The sequence below is a fragment of the Chionomys nivalis genome, chromosome 5 (genome assembly GCF_950005125.1).
Source record: "Chionomys nivalis chromosome 5, mChiNiv1.1, whole genome shotgun sequence".
Classification (NCBI taxonomy): Eukaryota; Metazoa; Chordata; class Mammalia; order Rodentia; family Cricetidae; genus Chionomys; species Chionomys nivalis.
This window is the reverse complement of record NC_080090.1, coordinates 109,167,036-109,194,841: the sequence shown is the minus strand read 5'-3', so window position 1 is coordinate 109,194,841 and position 27,806 is coordinate 109,167,036. Positions and strand designations below refer to the sequence as shown.

The 27,806-nt window shown below is 42.0% G+C and overlaps 1 protein-coding gene across 1 annotated transcript in view; it reads right to left on the bottom strand.

The window, feature by feature from the left end:
* Nucleotides 1–3,274: 3,274 nt before the first annotated feature.
* The window catches only part of Phlpp1 (PH domain and leucine rich repeat protein phosphatase 1), a 219,522-nt gene continuing 194,990 nt past the window's right edge, over nucleotides 3,275–27,806 (bottom strand). The window contains exons 15-17 of the mRNA XM_057770046.1: nucleotides 11,873–12,067; nucleotides 9,463–9,691; nucleotides 3,275–6,677 (exon numbers count right to left, since the gene is read on the bottom strand). Coding sequence (XP_057626029.1) covers nucleotides 5,508–6,677; nucleotides 9,463–9,691; nucleotides 11,873–12,067 — 1,594 coding nt within the window. The 3' untranslated portion in view covers nucleotides 3,275–5,507. The remainder of the gene's footprint in view (nucleotides 6,678–9,462; nucleotides 9,692–11,872; nucleotides 12,068–27,806) is intronic.

Below are 27,806 nucleotides of genomic sequence, written 5' to 3'. Positions count from 1 at the left end.
CCAGAACAAACATGACAAACCCCTCCAATTGTAATCTGAAGACTGTGAAGATGGAGTTTTATTGTGAGCAAAATGGTCCCACCCTGCATTCACAGATCACTCTAGGGAAACCAGGAATGTTAAACTCAGAGGACTGTCTTTTAAGGAAAAATATATATAACCTGTTTTTCCACCCAGAAGGCTGAGAATGGAGCTGACTGATCAATAACCTGGTGATCTGTATTATCTAAAGGGCCAGGCCTTACCTGTTCTCACAACAGAGGTAAAATAGACTAGGCAACTTCTGCATTATCTACGTGACCAGGGGCTCCCCCAAGTCCTCACAAACAGGACTGGAGATAGTTAATAGTCTAGATGACATTTCATTAACTGTATAAGCGGGGGGGGGAGGGGGGTCCCTTAAACTCGCACAACCAGGACTGGAGGTGGCTAACAGCCAAAATGACCCCTTCACTATCTGTCTGATCAAGACCACTCCAGATCCTCCCTATGCCCTTAATGCATGCAGCCTATCTCTAGAACTCATCTTCTTGGACGAAGAGGCATGAACTTTGAGCTACAACGTAATGTCTCCTCATACTCAATTACACTGGGCTTAAATGCACTGAATTACATTTCCTTCTTGCCTCTAGCAGGTCAACACTGCTGACACTGGTGGTCGCAGAGTCCCACAGAAATTCAACTGATAACTGAGGACCAAAGGTGCAAAGTATATGCAGATGACATGATAGGAAGAGGACACATTTACCTGTGACAGGTGGCTGCTGCTCCTGGGAGGCATGGCACATTTTATAATCTGCTGAGGCACTCTACAGGTAGCCATTAAAAGTATGCTAGATCAGGAGTGTAATTATTCAGCCACAAATAGGGCTGCACTTCCAGGTTCTAGAGTATTGCACGCCCTCAGGCAAAAGTGCCTGAATGTTAAAGGGCCCTGTGTGACGGTTACATCCACTATGACTCAGCTAAGCCCTTGCATGCATGCATGAGCCCGTCATCTGCGTATGACGTAGTCATACCAACCTACTATGTGCATGTGCTAGGTAGCTTATAAAATTCTGGACGCGCCATCTTTCTCTTTGTGTGCACACCAATTCCCCAGGCCTGTACATGCCCCCTCTAATAAACTCCTAAGTGGGTTTGTTGCGTCTTCTGTGTTTCCTTCTCACTCATGCCAGGCAATTTCAAGGTGGCCAATAAGAACATTGCTTCGCTTAGCCCTGGCTTACAGGCAACTCTTAATCCTAAGCTAGTTTTGGCACTTCCAGGCACATTCGGGAAGCAGTTTTCTTAAAGACTTGGAAGTGAGTATGGTTGAGTTCAAACAGGGTCAAGGACTGGACATACAACATTGAAAAAAAGGTCAACTGTCATTTTAATGTCTTTTCAACAGGCAGACTTAGCCATTTGAGGAAAGTCCAAGTTCACGGGAACAAGACAGAAGACCAGAAAGTGAAAGATTTCAGTGTGAAGCAAGCAGCACTTCCCTGTCCTTAGAAAATAAGAATGACAAGAGTAATTCAAGTTGTGAGAAGGAGCAAGAACATTCTCCACACACTCTGTTGCTTTTCCTTTTACACAGGGTAGAGCATTGTGCTCTTGGAACAAAATAAAGCAAAGGGCAATGAATGCTGTACTTATTTATGGGTAAATTCAGGGTGGGGAAGGTCCAGAATAGGGAAAGCAGTTTCAGGGCCATTTGCCCATTTCTTCTTGATGTGTTCAATGTGTTCTAGAAGGCAAAGGGGCCATCTGAGGGGACATTTTTCTGTTTTCTGACATTTGTGTGACATCACATCTCAACCGGGTGCCTCGGGTTTTGAGCCAGCGATGGGTTCTTGATCAAGGCTGAGTAAACACGCAAATCAGATGGGGGGGGGGGACTTTGAGGTCTCCTTTTCCATCATGTTCATGCCCAAACTGATCAGGCCTAAGTGTAAACTTGGCTCCAATTGATAGAGCAGGTAGGTTAAGGGCTAGGGAAAAACCAAACAAAACGGTCACAACTACTTTAGGGCTATTTGTATTTTTAAACACATATCAAACATATCTATCAATATCAACACAGTCCAGATCAGTGGCGATGAAAAAAGCAGTTTGCTAGAGTCATTTGTACAACATGGGTATTAAGGAGCTGAACTGGAAGACCAAAGCAGTACTCAATGACAGGAAATACACGGAGCCTTTCCTCACCACAGTCTATCTTTTCTCCCGTTTGTTACTTAGGAAGGCACTGTGTTGTGCTCTTGCTCTATGCTGGAAGAGTGATGCCTCTTACATGTAAGGCTCTGCTGAGCTGCAGATCTGGTCCCTGGGGAGGCAGTTACAGACAGTACAATCCCCACCTTTATGGAGACTCTTCTGCTTTGCATCAGGGATGAATTCAAAAAACCTTCTCATGAGTGTCCAAGGACTGTCAGCATAAACCAACAACATGGGTTAGGGCCAGCAGTGACATCACAGATGTTACTCCACAAGATTTCAAGCAAACCACAGCAGCTTTCTGTTTTGCTCTGTTGCCTAGCCCCAGGGATTGCAGGGCTAGGCAAATGCTAGATAGAACTACAATTCTGATTACATTTCAGTATTTTAATTTCCCATGGGACAGACGTCCATTATAGGAGTTAAGTGGTCACCAGTGACACCACCTTACAAAGCAGAAACTGATACAAGGTTCAATAGACACCAGGATTTGATACAGCATCACTGCCACACTTAGTGGGGAGAATTACTTTCTATTACATGTCGAAGAAAACTGTTAAACAGTTTCTTCCGGCAGTATGGAGCTCATATCCTCCCCAAAGCTAAACCTACCAGTAGATGGTGCTATAACAAAAGCAAGCAAAAGAAACCAGGATCCTAGTTGGGTTGGCCTGGAGTTTGGAGGGCCAGGCTAAGCTGAAGGGCAGAAAGTCTGGCAGCATGTGGCTGATCCAACAGGAACTAGAGTCCAGGCCCTAGCAAGTCATTTAGCCTTACTCGTGCTCCCATGTGGTTCCCAGTTCCTCTTCCCCTTCACAAACTTTCCCAGTGGTCTGGATTTCCTCACCAAGGCGAATACACCCCTCAGTGAAAACTTTCCCAGTGGTCTGGATTTCCTCACCAAGGCGAATACACCCCTCAGTGAAATCCTTTCTCCTTAATACTCACTGTGCTTATGTCACGGCTTCAGGGGTCTTCAAGTATTAAGTACTTTAAAGCTCAAAACCCATTTCAGTTTTATAAGCAGCTTTACATATACTATTAGAAGGTATCTTGGTGAACAGAATTTGGTGCGGGATGAAAGCCCTCACGTTACAAGAATTGAATAAATTCTTCCTAGGAACTAACTGGGGAGGCTCCTACATAAAAGCATGGAGACTTACCAGTTGGTAAGTCTGTACCTCTTTAGTTCCTCATATGGATGCAACAGAAGAAACTTTCCCTCTCTATGTACTAGGTATCCCAAGTTCCCAAAGGGAACTTATATCTCCACAGTTTTTCATATGCAGTGTGTACACAGTGTCTCAATGACAGAATGGACAGAGATGCAAGCCCTGAAGGAACCGGGGAACACACACATACCTCTGTCTTGTTGTTTTCTCCCATCCTTTTGCTGGTCCTGGTGAGAAGCTGCCTCTGGTGCCATCAAGTAGTCCACAAGTACTCACTGACTCTGCTGACACCCTCCACAAGCTCTTCCATAAAGGTGACATGTGAACTCTGCTAAAGTGTGAATCTGGAAAGCGTGCCCAGCTTGACAGGAAGTAAGGCACTGGGAAAAACTCTGACCCATGACCCACATGGTGTGATGCAGAATAAGGGATGGAAGGGCTAGAGAATGGGGCAGGATCAGGCCCCTGAGATGATGTCACTTCCAGTCCAAGGAAAAAGGTGCTGCCTTATTTTGGAAATCCAACTCCTTCAGTACTGGGTCTGGGTCTAGCACTGTGCTGGAGGGAGCTAGCCCTTCTCCTGTGGCCTCAGTCAGTGGTCTCGGCTAGTTCAATACTATTCTGGGCAGATCTGAGGGGAAACAGAAACGGAAGCCACCTGTCTTCCATATACAGCTCTTGCTTTGCAGTCACAATAAAAGGTACATTACCCGTTCACATGATCTCCTGGAAGAACTGAAAGCCAACTTGGTTCTGCAGGAATAGATGCTTCCCATGAGCTCTCCCCTATGCAATCTCCAACTAGCCCCCTAAAGTGTCTTCACTGCATCATAATACGAGGAAAAGGATAACACCAGTTGTGTATATAGCTGATCAGAAGGTCAATTTTACTACCTCATTCTCTGCAGTCAAACTTGTTGACTATTAAGGAAACACACAAACTGCAGTCCATAATGTTGGTTTGAATCTCAATCTTGCATCTATTCCTTTCAATTGCAAGCTGATATGACTGTAAGATATGCCTGGGTGCTGAGACAAAAGCTCATGGATCCAGTGCTTGTAAATTTCATATTTATTATAACAAAAATTATGACATGTCCATTTGTGCATTCTGCTTCAATATAACTCTGGATGTGTAGACGATCTAAGGGACTCTATACAGTCATGCTGATTGTGGCAGCAGGAAGGAACACAATTAAAAAGTGTTAGCTGGGTGGTGCTGACACACGCCTTTAATCTCAGTACTCGGGAGGCAGAAGCAGGCGGATCTTTGTGAGTTTGAGGCCAGCCTGGTCTACGAGAGCTAGTTCCAGGATAGGCTCCAAAACTACAGAAAAACCCCGTCTCGGGAAAAAAAAAGTGTCTGCAAAATGTTCTGGGGTTCCCAAGAGCAGGCTCTTGTCCAATGACCTCAGAACCACATATCTACACAGAAACATGCTGACCAAATGGCCCACACTGAGGATGAGTGAGGAGGGGATGGGACAGGGAAGGCTCCTCAGAAGGGGCAAAAGTCAGTTCTTTAGACTGTGTCCTTCCGCCAAGACTACAAACACTTTAAGCATCACTATGCAGCACTGAGCTATTTACAATAGAAATTTCTCAATCAACTGTTCTCTCAGAGAAAATTAGTGAATCCCAGTGACTTACGTCACCTGACAGAGTAAAGCAACTCCTAGGAGTTAGTCTCCATATTCTACAAATGTCTATCATTTTCAAGACAAAAAAAAGCCTTTCCCCACAAAGAAATACACAATTACAATATTATTAAGTCATTTAGCAATGGCAACTTGCCCTGCCTTCCAAATAAAACAACAAAAAGTAATTTTTAAAAATTACATTATCATTAACTATTTCTCTGTAATATATTAAACCTTTTGTTCTTTGTCTTTACATATTTGATATGTTAGGGAAAAAAGTTAACAAATTTAAATCATATTGGTAAAGTGTCACTAGAAGAAAAGTGGTAATTATTAAAAGTAACCAATACAAAGAGAGCCTACAGATGAGCTGCAGAGACAGGTGGGGCAGTGTCTGGGAGAAGGGCACGGAGTAACACCCCTGGTTTAATGTGAGCCTGGGAGACTCGGTCTTTCTGGTTAGTTTATCGTTTAAAAGAGTACTCAGACTGGGTCATAGTGGTGTGTCGTAACAGTCTGGCAGGTGGTCCACCTGGAACTGTCGCTGTGGCTGGGGCAGCTGGGGTGGTGGTGGTGGCAGCTGCTGCTGCTGCTGCTGCTCCTGATGATGTTTCATGATTTCTTTGACTTCCTCTTCCAGCTCTGGGGGTATGATAAACTGATCATCCGGATCTGGCTGAGCTGGGGCTGCAAAATAGCCTCCTGGCTTTCGGAGAGGTGCATCTGTGGCGACCTCTATCACATTGTGGCTCCTTTCCTGGGGTGCTACAGAGCCATTAGCCCTGCGTCGCCCAATGGTCCCGACAGCAGAAAAGTCTGCCTTCTTGGAGAAACCTGAGTCATCCTCGTTGGCACTGATGACAATGCCCTCATCACTGGCCTCAGCTGGCACCTGAAGCAGATGCTGTTGTTTCTCCTTCTCCTTGGCCCGGCTGCAATGGATGTCCACTTCTACCTCTACCCGGCTGCCATTGCTGAAGACACCCTCAATGGGTTCTTCATCATCACTGTCAAGGCCATTGTCAGAGAAAGCGCTGGAGAAAGTGGCGCTGGACAGCTGACGTTGGAAGGAGTTAGACAGGCAGACTGGGTGCAGCATGCAGCGCTGCTCGCTGGGGTAGGCGGGGCTGTTCTCATTCAGGACTCCAGATGGGGGCTCATCAGAGGCTGTGGAGCCCACCTCACTGCTCATCTCAGAGGTGGAGAGTTCACTGCTGATCTCAGAGGCCATGCCACTGCTGGAGGATGGCACACCCAGTCCATCGGAGGGGCGGTCCTTGATCACCATGTTGACGGATGGTGGGAAGATGCCTGGACTAGGTGGTGGCATGCTTCCTCCAGCACTGAGTTCACAGCAGCAGAAGCTGTCTTCCGTGACACTGAGTTGCACTACTACAGCGCTGATGCTTTCATGGCAGCCATAGCTCTGGGCCAGAGTACACAGCTTCTTGGCAGCAGCCAGAGCATCTGGCACATTCCGCACGGCCTCCACAGCCTCCTCATTGGACAGGCTGTCCCACAGTCCCTTACTGCCCAGAATGAAAAACTCATCCTGTGGAGTCAGAAGCACTGACTGCACATGGGGCCGAGGCACCACGCTGGGGTGGAGGAAGGTGTAGCCCAGGATGCGTGTGGACTCTGTCACTCCGTTCACCTTGCCATCCTAGAATTTCCAGAGAGACAGTTAAGGAAAGAGCACACGTGGCTACTGAGCAGCCTCCCTCCTGGCCACAGGGAAGAATTAGAGGGAACTGTTGCAGGGAAGAGTTGGCCATGCCAGGCAAGGAGCCCTACATGGAGTGATTAAAGTGTAGATCGGGGCTAGGAAGGAGCAGCAGGGCGAAAGGAAGTGTTTCAGCCATTCCTTTAACAGGGACCACATTTATACTAGATGGCAAGACCTATCTCTTCATGACAAGTTGTAGTGGCATTTTATTTGTATTTTAATAAATAAAGCTTGCCTGAAGCTCCAAAAAGCAAAATTGTCAGTCACTGGCTCTTACCTCGACCTCAGTCTGAAAATGGCGATCCTGCCTCCAGGAATCTCAGAATGAGACTGTGATTGACAGCTGTCTCCTTCCGTCTTCTACTCTCTAGGGATGAGACTAAAGGTGTGCACCACTCGGAATAAATGCATGCAACACTTGGTTTCTATGGCAACTAGTGTGCCTAAGGGATTAAAGGTGTATGACACCACTGCCTGGTCTGCAAGGCTGACCGATGGGGCTGCTTTACTCTCTGATCTTCAGGTAAATACAAATGAAACGCCACCACACAAACTGATGTCCAGCTTCACATTACATGCATGCTCACTAGCGTTTAGAAAGGTAAGTCACCCAGAGACGCACCTGGGGAAGGATGGTTTAACGTCACGCCTTTGTTTACTGGCACAACCAGCACATGGAAAGGCAAGGGGGTCCTGTGTGGCACCCAGACGTTTGTAGCTGGTCACAAATCACATACATTTGGAAAGGTGATGCTAACAGAACTACCCATTCTTTTTATTTATTTATTTATTTATTTATTTATTTATTTATTTATTTATTTATTTATTTTTGTTTTGAGACAAAGTTGCTCTGTGTAACCCTGGCTGTCCTGGAACACTCTCTGAAGACCAGACTAGCTTCCAACTCAGAAATCTACCTGCCTCTGCCTCCCATGTGCTGGGATTAAAGGTGTGTCTCACCACTACCTGGCAGAAGTACCTGTCCTTATGATTTCCTTGAACCCAACTTCCAAGGACAAACGGAGAAAGCAAAGAGCCCTTTAAGTTCGGATGGCTCATGCTGTTTAGAGCAGCAGCCAAATCCAGGCCATTTGCCTGGGTAAAAGGTGAGCACTTTTAGATCATAGCTACATGCAGCAGCTGTGTTCTCTACTTTCCAGGTTTGAGGGTCTTAGGCTTACAGCCATGTCTATCCTGTGTCCTAGTTTTAACACTTCTTCCCACAGAAAGTTCCACAATGAAAAATACAACTTTTGTGAGCCTCTGGATGAGCAAGCTTCTGCCAGAGAATGCCCTTGCCCCTCAGCCCCACCGCCTGCCTCCACCTAGGCTTTTGGGTGCCTTTCCCCATGAACATGACCTCACCAGCCATGTTTAAAATAAGGTGGCGGTATAGGTACTAAGAAGAGTAAACAGGCTTTCAAGTAGTTTTACATTCCCTCCACTCTAGTAATAAAATCTGCTGCGCCTGGTGTGGGATCTGGCAAGATCACCCTTGCTGCTCCAGCCACCCTTCAGGTTTCTCATCAGTGTATGCTTTGAGAACATCTTCAAGGTACAGAAGCAACCAAGTGAAAAGTCCTCATTGTTGAAGACCGAGCGGAGCAGATGAAAGTGAGGAAGAGAAGCAGCACAGAAAAGGGGGAAACACCGCTGACCTGCAAACTGCAAGTCAGGTAGCAGACACCTTACTCTTCAGAGCTGCACGTAACAGTGACCACTTAGTTCACTATGTTCTGTATGTTAGACCATGACCCCTAACTTGTGTTCATCGTCTCCTTTAATTCTCAGCGACTGGAACAGACAAGAACTAAGCTTATACATGGACTCACTTCTATAGTCTCATGGCAGGCTTGTGTCTTTCTTGGGTGCTCAACACAGCCTCCTTTTCCCTTTCTGGACACTAGCTTTCACCCTTCAACCCCAAGCTATGCATTGTTATAGGAGTTTGATCACTAAGACGAAGCTAGGCCTTGTGGGAAGATACGTATCTCTGGGTATTTCCAGGCTAATGTTGGATGACCACCATGCTGGCGAATTAGTAAATGAAGAGCCACAAAAGCTACTCTGGAAGTTTCGCTGACAATGATTCATGCTGCACTGTTATTCTAGGGTTTGTCACCAGCAGGACTATTGCCATTTGGGACCAGATAATCTCTGTTGTGAGACTGTGCCCGCACTGTAAGCTGTTTACTCATACACCTACCTAGCTTTACTCTCGCTATGTGGCAGCAGTACCCCAGTTTTAATAATCAAATACATCTCAAGGCCTTGTGTCCTGCCCCCTAAGGACTGTTATTACTCCACTGCCCAAAGAGAAGCAGTTACACTGTTACAGACACTACAGTTTATATGAAGTAAGGAAGGCCCCTACTTTGCACATGAGAAATAAAAGACTTAGGGTTTAAAGGTCATATCCTGCAACTGGTCAAGCTGAGACACCAACCGAGCAGTGTGATTTCAGGAGTTGAGCTCACAACCACCTAACCAGCCTTCGGAAATGAACTGGGACAGTATTCAGGAAGTATTTCTGCTTCCATGGCAACTGACAAATGCTTTACTATTCTATAATAAACCATAGGGATATCCTAGAATAATCTAAAGACAGCACAAAGGAATTTACTCGGGAATGTTTAATTTTGAATGTCCTCCGAAGACAAACGTTTCCTGAGGAGCCTCCACCAGAGGGGGCTGTGCCCCTGTTGTCTTAGGAAAACCTCACCTCAGTGATGATGGCCTTATGCCGCTTAATTCTCTTCAGCTCTTCTTCACAGCTCATGATGTATGATCTGGACAGAGGCAGCGGCTTCCCATTTCGACAGAGAACCGTTTGGCACTTGCCAACATTAGCAGAGGTCAGTGTAAAGGAGCCTCCAAGGTCCACAGGGTCATGCTTGATGTGGCACAGGACGGCAGCACCCCCAAGTTTCTGTCCAGCAGTTCCCAGCTTCCTGAATCCAAAGAGAAGGGTGAACATTCAGATGCCTCAGGCACATTTTGTTCATAAAAAAAGGATTTCATCAGTGCACAGGACCAGCGATTAGACTTGGTCCTTTCCACCAAAGCCACTTGGCTTCTCAGAAGAAAAAGGTCTCTGGACTCTGACAGCAAACACACTCACATATCTGCTCACATGTGGAGGGAAGTGTCAGCTTTTGTTAAAAGCCCACATTGCTAGTCCTGGCCTGCTGTGTCCAGCCGGCTGCCTTGAGTCAGTTATGTGGCCCCAGCAGTACATTCCAAAACATCAAGAGGTGCTGCTTCTCTCCCCACCCACTTCTCCAAAGCATCTCTGTTCCCACATAAATCAGAATAGGAACAAACACAGGATGTCCACGCAGGCACTGTAGTAACCCCAAGCACCATCCTCTGAAGCATCAGGGCAAGGCTCTATTCTTGCTCTGTACAGCCAAGAATTTTTTGATCGGCACTCTTTATTCTATAAAGCATACAGGGACAGCATTCTGGTATCAACACCATGTGTTTTTGCTTTATCCTTCTATTTGTCTATTAACCCATGTCCTTATTGAACATTTGAAGCACCTACAAATGCTGACCATCAAAAAGTGCAAAGAATGCTAATTGCAGGTCCCACCAATGTCATTCCTCCAAGGCTCCTATAATGAGCCTTGACAGTCATAAAACAAAACAAAAAGCTGCCACCCTGAAGCACTAAGTTAAGCACTTGGGAACAGCCTAGACATATGTCCTTGACAACAAGGCACAAAAAATAGGCAGTTACTCTAAAGACTGAAGTGCTCACTGCTCCTATACCCTGTTAACTAAGAGATAAAAGTCACCAAGAAGACTCAGCAAGTAGGCCTAGTATACACATAACTAAATTCTAGCTTCCAGTCATCCATGGCTATATTTGACCAGTGTACACTTTAAGGCAGCATGGTCCTCCTAAGGAGGGGCTTTTGCAACCAGAGCCTGCTAGAGGGTTATGTATAGGGTGTGTATATGTGTGCGCATGTGCATACATGATATGTGTTGTATGTGTGCATATATGAGGCCTGTGTATGACTTGTTTGCAGTCATGGGACAGGGTGGTGGTTGGAGCATCTATGGGGGTCTCAGGACTGGAGCACCAGGATCCTGACTGCACAGCCTATTAGGCCTTAATGCACTCTGCTTCAACTCTATGTACTTTGGTTTTACAAGCAAGATCTGAAGGGCAGCAATGCATATCCCACTAGGAAAAATTCTGGGCACGTAAGGTAATTAGAATATTTAACTTGGTAAAACTTGTGCTCAATTGCTGTCTGGACCTACTAGGAATCTGGCAGATGGGGTGCATTGGAAGCAAGAGCCAGAAACCTGCCTGTTACAGTTCTTTGTGAGAACTGCTCAGGGCACCGTTCCATAGCAGATACTACCTGCCTTGGTTACAAAGCCATCATCTCTGCCAGATTATCCATGGGGAGAGGAGGCAGAGGAAGGCACCAATGCTGCTATAACCATGAAGCACTAGAATCCTTAGATCCTGTAAGAGCAGGGTCTGCAGGACACTTCACAGTGAGGCAATTCCAGTACAATCTATAAAGCCCTCAAGGTGACAGATGACTGAAAATTCTTTTGAGAAAAGGAGTCCTTACAGCATTTGACCCAAAGCTCTGGTGCAGGTGTGAGTGACAGGCAGCAGCTTAGGAGTCTGCAACACTTGCTTCCACACTGGGTAACACATGTTCTAACTCTAGCCTTAAATTTGACCTGTTCAATTTTAAACCAGTGAAAACATTTCCTATTGGTCAACCAACTGGGATAGAAATGGTCCATTCCTGAGAGAGGTCTAAGGAGCCTGTGGTTTGGGGGAGGCTGGGTGTTACAAATGATGAAAATATAGAATCAACAGAAGCCAGGAAGGCCCAGTTCTCTGAGAGACAAGTGACTTAATATTGACATCAATACATTTCAAACTGAACTGCAGTTGTTCCCTTGCGTGAAAGCAGCTATAGCAGTCAGCCATAAGGACACTGAAAGAGCGAGAATACAGACACAGGGACACAAACTGTAACTCCGCACTCAAGAAGTTGGGGCAGGAGGCTCTGAAGTGCAGGGCTGACCTGGTTATGCAGTGAGACAATGTCTCAGAATGAACAAGCAATAATTAAAAAGAACTAGTTGTTTACCTTTGCATGACTATGAACGTATTGACCATGTATTCATCTTCATTTTTTGTTTTCTGAAGCTCTTCAGCCAAAATGTCACTCATGGTACACTGGAGAAGGTAGGGCACCTCCACATTCCGGTCTCCATCAAACACACCATAGAGAGCCTCCCGGTTGTCACGGAAGTTATTCACAGACAGCGCTGCGACACATAGCCTGTGGGGTAAGAATACTTCTGAGATGAGTCCATTCATCTTTCCTTCCCTGTGCACAACTCATTTGTTTTTTTAAAAGGAATGCACTGGTTTGTTTCTTCTTGCCTCCAGAAAGATCTGGATTAACAGACCCCAGATGGTTTGTATCAACTAATTTCTGCTTGCCTCTCTTCCTTCTCTTCTGATTTTAATATTTTTTAAATTATTTATTTTTAAATTTTATAGGTGTGAATGTTTTGCCTGCATATATGTGCAGCAATGAATGCCTGTGGATTCCCGAGGAGGGCAATTAAACTGGAACTGCAGGTGGTCTTGAGCTGCCATGTGGTGCTAGAATTGAACCCAGGTCCTCTGCAACAGCAGTGTGTGCTCTTCACTGTGGAATGGCCACTCCAGATCCTATTTCTAATATTTAAAAAGACTTTCTTTTTTTTTTTATTGAAAAAAAAATTTCCACCTCCTCCCAGCCTTCCATTTCCCTCCCCCGACTCCTTTCCTCCTCCCTCTCCAGTCCGAAGAGCAGTCAGGGTTCCCAGCACTGTGGAAAGTCCAAGGTCCTCCCCCCTCCATCTAGGTCTAGGAAGGTGAGCATCCTTCTTTTAAGTGTGTGTGTGTGTGTGGGGGGGGGTGTTGGGGATGTGCGTGCACATGAATGCAGATGCCTGCAAGGGTAGAGGCATCAACCTCCCTCAAAGTACAGTTGCAGGCAGCCTAAGTGTCCTGACATGGGTGCTGGAAGTCAGAGTAGGAACTGAGCCTGAATTATCTGCAAGAGGAGTTTAAGTGGTTTTGACTGCTGAGCCATCTCTCCAGCTCCAATTATTTTTAATGGCAATGAAAAATGGAGAGTAAGAGGAATGATAAATAGTATTAGAACATAACCTCCTACCTAATAAATAGTTATTAAGGAGAACTCTCACATCAAAATAGAGTGACAGATGAAACACGGGGAGGGGATAAAGAGTGTGAAATGTTTAAAAAAAGAAAAGATCAGCATTCAGCCAGTGGTGTTCACCCAGCTTATTTACTGGTTATGCCCTGGAGCTGAAGGAAGAAGACAACAGTGTTGGCTGTGGAAGACCAGAAGGCAGGATCTGCCTCCAACATAAAACCAAGAAGTCAGGTACAGCAGCACACACACGTAATTCTAGCACTTGAAAGGCAGAAGTGAGAGAATCAAAAGTTCAAGGCCAGCAAGACTCTGCCAACAAATCCCGCAAAACGACAGCTAAAGAAGAAAGAGCAGAGAAAGAGGACTTGGTAGGAGAGTGGTGGGACGTCAGACAGCTTAATGAATGCGGAGGAGGACTTAAAATAACTTTATACATTTATAGTTACAATTTCAAATCTGATGAAAACTATAAACCTGTGGATACAAGGAGGTCAACAAACTACTTGTAAGAGAAATAGGGGAAAAACTTAACTGAAGCTCAACAAAAGCAAACTACTAAAAACTAGCATGAAGATGGGAGGGTAGATTGCGGTACAAAGCCAGAATTGCAGCAGACTCCCTGTGTCGAAAATGCAGGTGACTACAGAACAGCATCTTCCAGCACTAAATAGAAAGCGGTCTAGATTCCCAAACCAGTGAAAGACCTGTGGAATAATCTTTTTGTACACAGTGAGGATGTGTTACTCAGAATGGTTTAATAAAAAGCTGAATGACCAATAGGTAGGCGGGATTCTCGGAGTAGAGAGAACACTGGAGAGAAGGCTGAATTGTCAGCCAGGTGGAGAGGAAGAAACATGCGACATGCAGAGTAAAGGTAACCGAGCCACATAAAAGAATATAGATTAAAATATACAGGTTAATTTAAGTTGTTAAGAGCTAGTTAGTACAAGCCTAAACTATGGCTAAGTTTTTATAGTAAGAAGTTCCTGTGTTGTGATTTGGTAGCTGCCAGGAGGGACAGAAAAATCCACCTACATATGGTGACCAATGTCCAGCCACATATATCCACATAAGACCAGAGAAAGCTTTAAAAAAAGTTTCTAAACACACAGAAATGGAGCCAAACATGACTTCCCGGTCTCATGTCTCTCGTGCCGGCTGCAGTACAGAGACAAGTCTCCTGGGGGTGCTCCCTCATGCCGACTGCAGTACAGAGACACGTCTCCTGGGGGTGCTCCCTTGTGCCGGCTGCAGTAGAGACATATCTCCTAGAGGTGCTCCTTCGTGCCAGCTGCCGTACAGAGGCATATCTCCTGGAGGTGCCAGTGTGGTGAGCTGCCAGTGCACCAAGAGCCAAACCATGAAGCAGGTTTAAGGTTTTGTTCAGGTAGACAGATAAGGTTACAAATATGCAGTAAAGCTGGTTCAGATGGGAAAAAAAAAAAAAAAACCTCTAACAGATTACAGTGTGTATAGCAATGTGTGTAGGCTTAAGATAAAAAGGGTATAGACACTCATAGAAAAAAATAGTTTAAAAAATAATGTAAAATTTTCAAAGAAAGAGTAAAGTAAAATAATTAAAAACTAAGTCACATAAGAATTGAAAATACATAGGGAGTCTGGATCCTATATGGTGTTTTGTTAACTTCGAATTTTTAAATGCAAATGTACATAAAATAATAGATGTTGAAAGACACTGAATTATAGAAAATGCTAAATTAAACCAACCTATATATTTTCAAAATATCTTAACTTCAAAATGAAAGTTGGATAATGTGTTGCCTTGGGAAAGACTACAGGGCAGGTGATGTGTAAGCTGATCTCTTGACATGGGAACAGAAGTGAGATAAGATGAGACATGATAAATTTTATTAGCTACAGAATCCTCATGACTTATTATTACATGCCATCCTTTCATATAACATGATAGCGATACATATTACAGTTTAACTATACAGTCCAAATACCCTTATAAAGTTTACAGTTGTCTTTTACCTGCTCAAACATAAAACAAAATGTCATCTTTAACTGACTTGTGCACAGCACACATTCCATACTTGTGTTAATGCAGATATGCATGTTACCTTTAAAAGTTTATGTATTTTCAGAACAAGGGGACTAGACACCAATGAAAATGGGTGGCCCTGGTGAACCAGTCTCTCAGAGTGCCTTTGTTGTAGGTTCCTCAGAGTTCTGCATCCAGAACAACTTCAAAGCTTTTGATTGAGATGGTCAAGACTCACAGAGTACTCTAATCAGGACTTCAGATAAACCTTACACTTTCCTGTTGCACAAAGACTGAACAACAAATAATATAGTTAACTTATCTCAGGACTTGACTATTATCCCAATATTTCCAGGGTCTCTTAAAGATGCTAGTGCCCTCAGACAATATAAACAGACTAGAGAACACAACACCCACATTCCCAAGAGGCGAGTGGGTGGCTTTTGGTAATTTGATGGATTATAGATGCTTGTCATCATTTTGGAGGGTTGGTTACAAACTATTATTGGTCATGGTCAGGAAAAATGCTAAACAAAAAAGTTACATTCAATGATAGAACAAAAGGGTGGATTGTTGAGTTTACTTTTGAACAACCAATAGTCTCAAATATTTTACATTGGTATGGGTTTTGGTTACTGATACAAATTTAAAGTTATTTTTGTTTTACTGTATATATGTTTCTATTCTTGTTTAAGGTATTGTACCTGTATAGCTATTTAAAAAATGCAACATAAAGTTTTAGTCCTTAAAAACTATTTAGAATAATAAAGAAATACAGGCTAATAGTCATCTATAACAATCAAAATTATAGTCATGTTAGGTATGTTTTCATGGCCGTATATATTTTAGACAGGTGATCTTCAAACACTTCAAAGACCTATACAAGCTAGCATTTAAAATGTCTTAATAACCTAAGGCTTTTCATGACAGTAAGACACATCTAATTATGGTAGCACCAATTTATTTCAAAAAGGATAATGGGTATCAAAGAACCTCCATATGGAGTTTTCTTTGTATCAAAAGCTAGTGATTTGAGCAAGAAACTGCCCTTGCTTTGACTGCTAACAGTATGCTGTCAAAACTGGACTGGCAGGTCACAAAGAAAAGACTGCCAACTTTGCCAAGACAGAGCATATCAGTCCTTCAAAAATTTCTGCTTCACAGAAAGTTCTTTCAGATACTATAGGCCTGTAGGGCAAAGATAGATGCCCTAATGTAGATGGAAGTTTCTGTCCCACCTGGTTCCATAGTCATTCAGTCCTAAAGAAACACAGAAGCTTATATCAATTATAAATGGTTTGGCCTATTCGCTAAGGCTTATTATTAACTAGCTCTTGCAACTTAAATTAACCCATAATTCTTACCTATGGTTAGCCACATGTCTTGGTACCTTTGCTTCCTCTGTGTCTAGCTGGTGACTACAGACTGAGCCTTTCCTCTTCCCATAATTCTCCTAGTCTGGCTACTGGTCAGTCAGTGTTTTATTAAACCAATACAAATGACAAATATCTACAGGGTACAAGAGGATTTCCCACAGCACCCTAATGTTATAGAGAAACTTTGGGTTACTATCCAGGCAGCCAGATGTCTCTGTCATTTTCGAAGTGGTATATACTGAACTTTTATTTATTTACTGTTTATTCAGATAATATTATATCCTTCTGGGGTCTTTGATGGAGTTGAAGACAAGACAGTTATAGTTTTCCTTAGTAATGATAAAAGGCAAATCAGTTAAAGAACTTTGGACTCACCAAAATAGTATGAATAATGGAGTATTTCCTCCCAAATTACAAAATAAAAGAGGACTGGACATTGTGAGTGTGATTCTTACCTGATAATTGTTCTTATTATACACAGTTTTACTATGTCAGAGTTAAATTCTTTCTTTTATATTTGGACAAAAAGGGGGAAATGCTGTAGAATAATCTTTTTGTACACTGTTAAGATGTGTCTTTGCCAAGGCACCTTCTTATTGGTTTAATAAAAAAATGACATGGTCACCAGCTAGGCAGGAAGCATAGGTAGGACAGTAAGACACTGAGGGAACAAGATATGCAAGAGGGCAGGTAAATGCCATGAGTCACATGGCAACAAGTAGATGAATAGAAATGGGTTAATTTAAGTTATAAGAGCTAGTGGGACAAGCCTAAGATATCAGCCAAGTTTTCATAATTAATAAAAGTCTCTGTGTCATGACTTAGGAGCTAGATGGCAGGACAGAAAAATCCACCTACACAAAACTGCCTGGAAAAGTTAAAACTGATGACATTTCAGATGTACAACAAAAGGACTTCCCACCTGACGATTTCACTGTAAGAAATACAAAAGGAGACCTGATGTCTACAGAACAATGAAGTACACCACAAAGAACAAGTGAGAAAGACATGTTTTACTACCACAATGGGAGTGTGGCACCTACCACATGAAGACAAGAAATGCTGTTCAAACCCACAGTTAATATGATGATGGTCTCTTCCCCGGTCACTACCTGGCTCTAAATGTCCAGAATACTGATGCTGAGAAACACTACTTGAGAAAGCAGAACACTAAGCTAATAATACTAAAAGCATATTTTTGAATTTTATAACAAATGCAGAAGTAAAACACAAGACAACAAATACAAAGGCAGAGGCAGAAGTTGAGATGTTTCTAAGATTCTTTATGAAGTGATATAGAATTAGAGGTAACTTGCAATAAATAAAAGATTATACTATAAAGCCTAAGCAGCATACACACACACACACTCATGAAAACACACACACACACACATATACACACTACACGCACACGAAGTGACACACACTGTAAGCAACACACATATATTCACACATGCATGTACATACACACACAACTGAAACAAGGAAGATAACATGAAAAATGGGCTAAAAACACTTAACCCAAAAAATTATGAAAAAGAAAAACTAAGATTTTTTTTAAGAAAGCAAACAAAAATAAAAAATAAGTTGAAATTTAAACTTAACATATTTTCATTAGATACAAATAGGAGATCTAAAACTACTCACCAAAACCAGAAAAATCAAATGGGGGTGGTGGAGAGAAGCAAGATGTGACTATATGCCGCTTATAAAAAAAAAGAACATTTTAAATTTACACAGAGGCAAATAAGCAAAAGTAAGAAGATAAACACCAGCACATCACCTTCTAGCACTGATACCTAGAAACTCCAGAGGCACAGCCAGCTAGGGCTCAAGTCTAGCTTTCACTGCCCTTCACTAGTCTCGCCCACCCCAGCCCTGGAGCAGCTGGTTGCAGGGATCCTCCCACCTACCCTGCCCTATCACACTTGCCTCTCCACACACTTTCTCTGTCCTACCAGCAGGAGCCCCTCTTCCCACCACACCTCCACTCCCTGGGAACCCTGCCTCTTGGTGTGGACAGGACCCCTATCTTTTCCCATAATCTTTCTCAGCCTTTTCTTCTTCCCATCTCTAGTACACCCATGGACCTGCAGAAGCATTCTAGGCCAGAGAACCCACAGCCACAACACTTTCCTAAGGTCCAGAGAGGGAAGCAGAAACCAGGGATGGAACATCAGTCCAACAAAGACCAAACATCTGTACCTAGAATTGCTTCAATCATCCTAACTCCAGATGCTGAGACACCAGTGCAAAACACAAGAGGAGCACATGTGCTCCCACCAGGGCTCAGCAACCCTGCTAAATAGGCCCTGGGAAATGAAGCATAAGGCAATAACTTCAAAATAGCTACTGTGAACAAGTTAAGGGACCTTAGAGAGGATGCGAAAAAACCGCCCAATGAACTATGAAAATACACAGTGGGATGAAATAATGAAAACATTCAAGACATGACAGTAGAAGTAGAATCACTAAAGAGAACTGAAACTGAAACAAAACTGGAAATGAAAAATGTAGAGAAAGAAACCACAATAGTTTATTTGCGGATGAAACAGTTATATATATAAAAGACCCTTAAAATCTACCAGGAAACTTCCGCAGATGAGAGACACTTTCAACAATGTAGCAGGAACAAACAGCAGTCAGTTGCCTTTCTATACACAAATGACAAACAATGAAAAAGAAATCAGGGAAATACCTTTGGGAAAGACTTATATAATAAAAACTTTAGGGCCTTGGAGAAAGAATGTGAATAAAATCTAAGGAGATGGAAGGATTTCCCGTGCTCATGGAGTGAATTAATATTTTGAAAATGGCCATCCTTCTAAAGGCAATCCCAATTAAAGTTATGACACAATTCTTCACAGAAATTAAAAAAAAACAATTTTCAGTTTCATATAGAAACACGAACATAGTTAAATACTCTTGAATACTAAAAGAACCACCGTAAGCCTCATCATCCCAGATTCAAGTTGCTTTACACAACTACAGCAATAAAATCAGCACAGTATTGGAATAAAAAGACACAGTGATCAATAGAATTAATTGAAGACCCAGACATAAGTTCATGCACCAGTGGACACCAGAGGGCTTTTTTTGTTGTTGTTTGTTTTGTTTTTTGACAAACCAAAAGGACACACTAGAGAAAGAAATCATCTTCAACAAATGGTGCTGGAGAAACTGGATGGCTGCATGTTGGAGAATGAAAATAGAACAATATTTTATCATCCTACGCAAAACTCAACTCCAAATTGATCAAGGACCTCAACAGATTCAGGAAGAAGAGAAAGTGGAGAATAGTCTTGAACTCATGGGCACAGGAAAAGACTTCCTGAACAGAACACTGATACTACAGGCAGTAAAAACAATTACCTTAAATTACCTAAAGCGACCTTACAAAATGGAAAAGCTTCTATATGGCAAAAGGACACCATTATTCAAACAAACTGACAGGCTACAGAATGAGAAAAGATCATTACCAATTACACATCCAATAGAAGGTTAATATTTAAATATATAAAGAACTAAAAGAAATGGACATCAAGAAAACAAAAACAATAAAAAAGGGAATACAGAGCTAAGCAGAGAGTTGTCAAAAGCAGAAACACAAATGACTAAGAAATAAAAAAAATGTTCAACATCCTTAGACATGCAAATTAAACCTACTTTGGGATTTCATCTTAAACCAGTCAGAATGGTCATGATCAGTACGACAAATGAGAGCTCATATTGGGAAACATACAGAGAAAAAGGAACATTTATTCACTGATGGTGAGAATGCAAACTTGTGCAGTCACTATAGAAATCAGTGTGCCGGTTCCTCAAAAAGCCTGAAATCTATCTATCTCCAAGAGCCAATATATTTGAAAATGAGATAAAATAGACAAATTATTTGATGCCTATAAATTATTAAGTTCATTTAAGAGATGATGTCAAAGAAAGCATCTCATATACTATAAAGAAATGAGATAGTTGGTGGTGGCACATGCCTTTAATCCCAGCACTCAGGAGGCAGAGGCAGGCAGATCTCTGTGAGTTTGAGGTCAGCCTGGTCTAAAAGAGCAAGTTTCAAGACAGGCCCCAAAGCCTGTAGAGAAACCCTGTTTCAAAACAACAACAACAAAACAAAACAAAAAAAGAAAGGCAAGAAAACAAACAAATCTCAATAAAATTCAAAATTCCAAACCTAATGGCTGGAATTCATTTAAAAATTTAAGGAGGATCTAAAATCCATTCTATACAAACTTCAGAAAATTTCCAGCTCATTCTATAAGCCCAACATCACTGTGACATCAAAAGTAAGCAAAGACATGAGAAAGTACATATCAATATTCATCTTGAAACAGACATACTCAACAACTTACCAGCAAACTCAATTCCATAGCATATAAAAAGTATTAATATATCATAACCATGTGGAATTTATCATAAAATACAAGCCAAGTTAACATTTTAAAAATAATCAAAGCTGGAGAGTTAAGAATGCTTCTGGAGACGACTGGAGTTTACTTGCCACCAACTACATCTGGTGGCTCAGAAGCCCTTAGAATTGCAGTTCCAGGGGAATCTGATGACTTGGACTCGGCACCTACACTCTTGTGCACATAGCCACCACATAGAGACAGGCACACACAGACCCTTGAGTAGGGTATGGTGGTACACACCTTTAATCCCAGTACCTTTGAGGTAAGCAGTCAACAGATTCCTGTTAGTTCAAGACCAGTCTAATCTACATAGAATTCCAGGCCAGCCAGAACTATATAGTGAGATTATTTAATGACAGTATAATAATAATAAAAACAATCAATGAAGTTCACCATATCAGAGTCAAAATAGAAAAATATGATAATCTCTCTTATATATAGCAAAAGCCTGTGACAAATCATGCTACCCACCTACTCACCCACCTCCAATTGGTTTGATCAATTGTCTCAAGCCCCACCCCTATTGAGGAGATACTGGCAGTGGATGCTTGTTGGGGAGGGAGCATCACTGCTTTTTGAGGGTGTGGCACTGGCAGGTTTCCATGCTCCAGTGCGCATCCCACTACAGATAGCACTATTGGACTAAATAGCCTGTAAATAAAAAGAAATGACAATAGATAGGAAGTTGAGGGAGGTATTGTGAGAGATATGTAGGGAGCTGGAGAGGAAAATGGAGGGCAGTCCTAATCATACTTCATTTTATACACGACATTCTCAAAAATAAAGAAAAAGTGCTGGAGAGACAGTTCAGCAGCTGGGAGGATTTGCTGTTCTCGCATAGTCTTGAGTTCAAATCCCCACACTCACATGGGGAGTCAAAGTCATTTGTAACTGTGCTTCCAAGGGGGAGCTGATAGCCTCTCTGACCTCTGCATGCACCAGTCATGGATGTGGTTCACAAACATACATGCAGGCAAAAATTCATACATGTAAAATAAAACAGATCTACAAAAGAAAGAAATTTCAAAAAGGAACAAACTAGAAATAAAAGGACCTTTTATCCTGCATAAATAGTTATTTTTATCTTGTTTTTTTGTCAACTTGACACCAGCTTGGGTCATCTAGAAAAAGGGAGGCCCAACTGAGAAAGTTCTTCCATCAGACTGGCCAGCAGGCAAGTCTATTTTCTTGGTTAAGGACTGATGTGGGAAGTCCCTGCCTGCTGTAGGTAGTGCTCCTGAAGGTCCTGGGCTGTGTAAGGAAACAGGCTGAGGAAGCCACAGAGAACAAGCCAGTAAAGTAAGGCGAGTTCATGGCCTCGACTTCAGCTGTCACCTTCAGGTTCCTACTGACTGACCTTCACAAACTGGAACAAACCCTCTCTGCCAAAAGTATCTTAAAAACCCAAAGTAGTTTCTGTAAAATCAAAAATGAGATAGATTTCTATTCTCTCCACCAAAATTCAATATAGAGCTTCAACTCTAGTTACAGCAGCAAGACAAGACAAAGAAACAACAATGATACAGACAGGAAAGAAGAGGAGCATCAAACTACCCCTTTATCTGTGGACAACATAACCCACAAGACACTCTCAGAACTGCCAGTGGTTAGCGAGACAAGACACAAAGTCAGCAGCTGTCCTGTACACCAAGGAGATTCCCAAGATGCTACGAGAGAAATGAAAATAGCTCATAGTAGCTTAAAATACAAAATGTTAAATAGACAATGAAAGAACACATAGGAATATATCTACCAGAAGAGTGAAAAAAATTCTACAATCAAAATTTTAAGACACTGAAGAGAATGATAAATACGAGATGGAAAGACTACTCATACCCAGGGATTGCAGAATTAGTTTCCTGAAATGGCTGTAGTACAAAAAGCAATTTATATTTCATGTAATCCCCATCTCATTCCAGGCATTCTTTACAGAACTGGAGTAAACAGTCTTGAAATTCATATACCAGTACAAAAGACCCTGGATAGTTTATGCCATCCTGGACAAATGAGCAATGCTGAGTTAAAAAATTGTAGTACCCAACTAATTATTGTAGGATAAACAGCAAAGTCTTTGATAAAAAACAGATACACAAATCAAAGGAGCAGAATATCTGACCCAGAAATAAACCCATGCAGCTACAGTCACAAGATAAATGTTATTTTTTTAAAACAAAAATATCATTGAGTTCATTTTGTATTGACCAACCATTCCTGGTCATGAGGGTCTACCTTGAAGTGTAGTTAATATCCCCGTTGAGACCCCATTAGAGAAAACTAATTATTTCCTTGGCAAGTGAGTATCAACTGCAGATAGTTCCTTGGTTAAGGGTGGGAATCTGTGTCCACCCTCTCAGATGATCCTGAGAGGTTTGAACCTGTGTAGGCCCCATATGTGCGGCCATATGGTGTGGGAGGTCCTTTTGTCTAAATGTTGCTTTTATTGGTTTCAGACAGTGGGATCAGGTCTACTAGGCTTACACAGGCAGGACAGCATGGCGGATTCCTGCTGCCATACACAGAGATATTTCCAGGCTGTGCAGTGGTTTATGTGCTGCACGTTAATTCTCAGGGTTAAAATGCTGATCTGGCAGCAATGGTACGTCCACCATTTTGAAAGGAGAGAGGTGGAGCCAGCATCCAGAGTAGCTGCAACCAAGCTGTTTACCATTTTAAAAGCCTTCAAGACAGTAAAGAATTACAGATAATGCAATAAGGACAGATTCAGACATAAAAGAACTCTAAATGGATCACAGTGTTGCATAAAGGTACATAGGCTTGGGAGAGAGAAGAAAAAGAGTACGGAGAGTTAAAAAAGTAAACTGTTTAAAAAAAGTCTTTAAAGAGACAAAGTACAAACAGTCATAGATTAAAAGGAGTAAAGGAAAAATAATCTACGTAAAGATGAAATATACAGAAAGAGTCTGAATTATGTACATTACTGTGTTTTCTCTGAATTTTTTGACTGTAAAGGAGCTAAGTACAGAGAGACATTTCATTGTATGGGCTACTAAACTAAACCAGCATATATATTATAAAGGTATCTTCACTTTAAAATTTGAGTCTAAGGATATGTTGCTTTGGAAAAGAGGTTCTTCTCTTGTTTCCACAGAGGATGAGAACCTGTGGATTGCTTCTAGACTGGTGTGGTATAATGGACCAAGACCCCCCGACAGGTAGCCGTAAACACTCAAAAAATTACTTCACCCAACTGCTGACTGAGATGAACCTAGCATATAGGATACACCATGAAAGACCTAATTAACAGCGCCCCCAATCAGCAGAAAACAGTATGACCAAAACTACATCCATATTCCCAAACATTGTCTATAAATGTTTGTTTACATTTAAAGGGGGTATGATATGGATATAAATAACTTGTACTGATATGGATCTTGGTTTATTGATACAAATTTAAGGTCAATTTTATTATATGTATATGTATTTCTGATCTTGTATAAGTTATTTTGTTTGTGTAGCTCATTTAAAAATATAATGTATAATTAAAAATATAAGTTAATAATCATTATAGTAAAGCTTGTAGTCATGTTAGATTTTCTAGATGTATAGAGATATATTTCAGTTAGATAGGTATTCTTCAACTCTTTCAGAAACCTTCAAAACATGGCATTTAAAATGTTTAAGAACTTAGGACTTTTCATGACAGTGAAACACATTTGCTCCTGGCAGCACCAATAACTTTAAGAGGAAGATGGGCATCAAAGAGGCTTCTTATGGAGTTTGCTAGCCATTTGGGCAAGAAACTGCTCTTGCCTGGACTGCTTAACTGAGCATACAGGACCCACAGAGAAATGAACTTGCCTACAGGTGAAATGGTCCTTCAGGGTTCCTGCTTCATAAAAGACTCTACTAGACATTCTGCAGGATACAAAAGAAAGTGACTGGCAAACTGCCAATATAAGCAAAACTGTCTTTAAAATTTCCTGCGTCGTGAAAAAGTCTACTGGATATTATAGGCCAGTAGGCTAAAGATGGATGCCCCAATGGTACAGAGGAACTTTAAGTGACTGTCCAGGCAACGAGAAGTCTCTGTCAATTCTAGAGTTTTGGAAGTTGCTTACAATGTACTTCCTGTTTACTTAGGTAATATTATATCCTTCTGGAGTCTTTGATAGAGTTAAAGAATTTATCGTTATAGTTTTCCTTAGTTATGATAAAAGATAATGTATATATAAATATTGTAACTGTAATTCTTGCTTGATAACTGTTTTGTTATATGTAATTTTACTATGTTAAAGTTAAAGACTTCCTTTTTTGTTTAAACAGAAAAGGGGAAATGTGTGGGAGGTCTTTCTGTCTATGTGTTGCTTTTACTGGTTAATAAATAAAGAAACTGCCTTGGCCTATGTTAGTTTCTAAGTTGGCAGAACTTATGTAGGTGGGAAAACGAAACGGAATGTTGGGAGAAAGGAGGCGGAGTCACGGAGACACCATGGAGCCGCCAGAGTCAGACATGCCAAATCTTTGCCAGTAAGCCACTGCCACGTGGCAATACACAGATTAATAGAAATGGGTTAAATTAAGATGTAAGAAGTAGTCAATAAGAAGTCAGAGATAATGGGCCAAGCATACAAGTTTCTGTGTGATTATTTTGGGGCTGAGCAGCCGGGAAATAACAAGCAACCCCCCTTCCTACAGCCATAATCTCTGTGGTCACAAGATTTTTGTCCAAGATGCTGAAAGCATACACTGGAGTAAAAAAAAAAATTGTCATCTTCAACAAATGATGCCAGGAAAATAGAACATCCAAATATTGAGGAATTAAACTAAACCCCCATTTTCCCCTGTACAAAAACAAATTAAAAATTGATCAAAGACCTTAATATAAGGCTTGAAACTCTGAAATAAAGTTCAATTTTATAATCATCTTAAAATTCTATTTTCCTCCAATGGATGGAGTGATGTATTTTTTTCTTAAGTACAGGGGGTCCCTCAGATTCCTTTTCTATAGAAGCTTTCCATGTTCTCTGGTCTGAGAAGGACCCAAAATACCCAAGTGTGGTAGGAGCTGCAGGCAGGCCTGCTTTTCGTCCCACCCGGCTCCTGCATGGTTAGCTTTACTCCCAAAGTAACAACACACAAACTGAATTCATATAAACACTACTAGGCCCATTAGCTCCAGCCTCCTACTGGCCAACTCTCACATCCTTATCAACCCACCTCCATTAATGTGTGTAGCACCACGAGATGGTGACCCACCAGGAAGACTCTAGCGTATGTCCATCTTGGGCTGGAGCTTCATCGCGTCTGCCCTGGAGAGGAGCGGCATGGCGTCTGCCTAACTTCCTCTCTTCCCAACATTCTGTTCTATTTACTCCACCCACCTATGTTCTAACCTATCAGGCCAAGCAGTTTCTTTATTAATTAACCAATGAAATCAACAGATTGATATATGACACTCCCACATCACCCCAGTGCAGCTCCCTGCTTGGGTTCTTGAGGATCTGAGCCAATATAAGAAGAAAGCTTCTTCCACATGGAGACAAGGAGAGACTGAGATGCTCCCTGTTCCCAAGGGAGCAGACAGCTGGCTCCTGGCTCAAAGGACTAGTTCATTTGTAAGGGAATAACATACATAGAACATCTAAAAAAAATACCTAATTAAAAAAAAACCCTCAAAATAATGCCCCCAAACGCATGTGATTAGTCCTAGCAGTGTCAAAGAGTCAAAAGCCGTGAAATAAAATGAGGGTGGGGTACACTGGGTTTGGGGGTTGTTGTTTGCTTTCTCTTTTTTGATCCAGCTGGCAGCCTGCAGGTATGTTCACTCTAATAGCTCACAGGCCAGCACATTTGTCAATTACATAGTTTTCTCAACCTTAAGTTAAAAAAAAATATGGAGGAAAACCAGGTCTAATTGTTGTTTGTTTAACTCACATAAACAGGTAGATGATAAATGTCTTGGAATTAGAAAGCAATTTCGTTCTGGAATTCGTAAGACAGTTTTTCTAGTCTAACATGTAACTGCTTCCACAGAGGCATCCCAAGTGTCCTGAAGAATATGTCAATCTCTTAATACACTAAGTGAGAACAACCAGAGCCCAGGCAGAACAGAGGCTGCTTAGGTGTTCTGCTCAGTCTCCCGACAGGTAAGAAGGAAGGGACCCATGGTCTTCCTATGCCCAGATAAGGATTCGGCATGGCAGCACAGCCCCACTTTCAGGCTCTGTGAAGAACACTCAGAAAGCCTGTGGTTTTCAGGTGTTGACACTTCAGAATACCTCAGGAAACTCTAAAAGTGTCTGATTAAGTGGGTCTAGGGAGGTGATGAGGCAGGTGTGAAGGTGTGTGTGTCTGTTCATTTTTTTTTCAATTCCCCTGCCTCCACCTTCTGAGTTTGGGGATTACAGGCCTGGATGGGAATGTTGTTGTTTTATCTGATTGGTTCTAACTATACTCAGATTTAATGAGCTTATTACGGGATCATTTTTCACGTTCTATTCATTCACTATTCTCAACAATGTTCTTATATCATTGCCAAAGAAATTATGACAATTCTAGTTTGTAGGAGTCCTTGTTTTCCTAATCATCAGTACCTCCTCACACAAATAAGCAAGTCTGATCAGCTTGACTATATCTCGGGAAAATCCACATTTGTACTGGAGAGAGGGGTGACTGGTGAAGTAGGTCAGAAAGAGAAATCCCAATGAACTACTATTGGTGGTAAGAGAAGCAGATGATGCAACAGGGTATCAAGAACCAAGGCTGCCAAGCTAGTGTAGTCCCCAGGCATATTCCAGTCAGCAGTGTAAGTGATCTTGAGTACACACAATTAGCTACTTCTCTCTTGTAATCAGGCTTCCCAGAAAGATAAAGGGGCTTTTCAAAGGAGCAGAGATACATTTCAATACTCAGGCCTTTTCCAAACACTGGAGCTTACATAGATATAATGTGTCAGTTACATCATATCCTTATCAACATCTTTCACAAAGGGCGAGTATGTGGTGCAGAGCAGGTACCCGGCCTGGTGTTTAGACGTTGAGGACTGATCTCATTCTGGAGAAACACACTAAGAACCTCCACCG